Below are 1,915 nucleotides of genomic sequence, written 5' to 3' on the forward strand. Positions count from 1 at the left end.
CAGAGCGGCTTTGTACCGGAGCAGTTACACTCCGGTTTCTGCGCAAGCTGAATCAGCAGGAGTTGAAGGCAGCAGTCCAGAGATCGCTCGGATGGTATTGTTGTAAATCGGCGCAAGTGTTTTCACTAGGTTTTTCTGTGCTCGACCGATAATCTCGATTCCATAGAAGAGGCAACTACAAATCACAGCATCGGCCACACGGCGTCACGTGGCGCGGTCACAGCGCGTCCATTTGCAGGATATACTGCGAATCAAGTTGACACGGTTTGCACAACTCTTCTTAATCGCGAGAAAGTGGCTACGGAACGAAAACGTTCGGTCAAGCGGCACTCCCAGGACCTTAAGTGTCTTCCTCAAGGCGATCGTCTTTCCGTTGGCCGTGATCGGTGTTTTTGGTGGGCGGTGAGTCGAGTTCCAGATATGAAGCCTTGAGCTTTTTTTGGGGGCGATGTCAAAGCCCGTGTTGTCAGCCCATTTGGTGACAGCATTCACTACCGCTTGCATCTTCCGGCGGACTGTTCGGGGGTGTTTTCCGATGACTAGAAGCAGAATGTCGTCCGCGTATACTCATATATACACCCCTTTCGGCAACACCAGAGTAACCCCGCTCATGGCCACAAGGAAGAGTGTGACCGAAATCACAGAGCCTTGAGGCACTCCGGTCTCCTCCTTCATGACCTTTGATCGGTGGTTTCCGATCAGAACCTCGAAGGTTCTGTTAGTAAGGAAGTTCTGAATAAACTTCAAGAGGTTCCCGGATACTCCCCAATCTACCAGTTGCTTGAGAATGCCAGGGCTCCTGGCTCGGTTGTTGGCCTTGGCAAGGTCGAGGGATACGATTTCTACGCGTTCCTGTGCCTTCATTGCATCGTCAAGAATACTTCCGAGGTTCGCTAGGTAGGTCCCAGTACCATATCCTGACCGGAATGCGCGTTGATGGTAGCCTAGTAGGCCGTTGGACTCGAGGTGCTCCATCAGCCGACGATTTAAAAAAGAAAAAAAGACGCGGACACCGTCTTCAGCCAGAGGCTGCACAGACTGAATGAAACTTAACACTAGACAAGGGACACACGGAGCATGCACCAGTGGATACGGAGAAGAAACTATTCTCACGAAAAGTTTCATCGCCCGGAGCGGGAATCGAACCCTCACCCCACAGCATGGTGCGATTAGAAGCTTGGTGACCCTAACCGTACGGCTACGAGGCTCCACAATCCGTTCTGCAATTTTGCAGGCACAACTGGGACTATAAGGCTGTGCTTCCAGTCATCCGGTAACGTGCCGGCCGTCCATTCTTGATTGATTAACTCGAGTAGCTTGCTTCTTCCGCTGTAGGTGAGATGCTTTAGCATATGGTACCCCAGTTCGTCTGGTCCTGCTGACTTACCCTTGACCCTGCTCAAAGCATAGTTGAGTTCCGCCATGGAGAAGGGTTGATTGAAGAGTTGACCTTGATCGCGGGTAGTCGGGAAGTCGACTATACTGAACTGTGGGTTGGAATGGCGCTTTAACCTTCCGTAACTCGCGCGGTTGACTAACTGCGTAAGCACCACGCTAATGCTGAGTACGAAAAGCGAGAGTTTTTCAACGTGTTGTGCAAAATACAACAGCGCGATCGTTCGAGGGTTAAAAAGGCTGGCGGGTATTTGTATCCCATAAAAGTATTCCGCGAGGGCATCGGCGATCACCTGTGGGTTCCGAGTGGTTACTCCGTCGATCTTGAGGGAAAAACCTTTCACTCGTCGTTTGCCCTGAATGCTGTTGATTCTCCTCCACAGCTCCGAGGATGACTGGTCCTCGTTGATTGTGTCGAGGAATACGGTCCAGCCTTTCTCGTTGGCTTCCCCAAGAATTTGCCGGCAGTCGTTTCTGGCGGATTGGTAGCGTTTCTTGGCTGGTCCTGACTGGGGTGTTC

General features: G+C 51.6%; 1 protein-coding gene across 1 annotated transcript; it reads right to left on the reverse strand.

The window, feature by feature from the left end:
- Positions 1-567: 567 nt before the first annotated feature.
- Positions 568-975, reverse strand: LOC134284521 (uncharacterized). The gene has a single exon (XM_062843485.1). It carries the CDS (start codon positions 973-975, stop codon positions 568-570), a length of 408 nt encoding a protein of 135 aa, XP_062699469.1.
- Between the last annotated feature and the right edge of the window lie 940 nt (positions 976-1,915).

Source organism: Aedes albopictus, unplaced genomic scaffold (genome assembly GCF_035046485.1).
Source record: "Aedes albopictus strain Foshan unplaced genomic scaffold, AalbF5 HiC_scaffold_249, whole genome shotgun sequence".
NCBI classification, from domain to species: Eukaryota; Metazoa; Arthropoda; class Insecta; order Diptera; family Culicidae; genus Aedes; species Aedes albopictus.

What these genes read in the sequence shown, in the direction of transcription:
- LOC134284521 (XM_062843485.1), bottom strand. Translation starts at nt 975, where the DNA reads ATGGAGCACCTCGAGTCCAACGGCCTACTAGGCTACCATCAACGCGCA.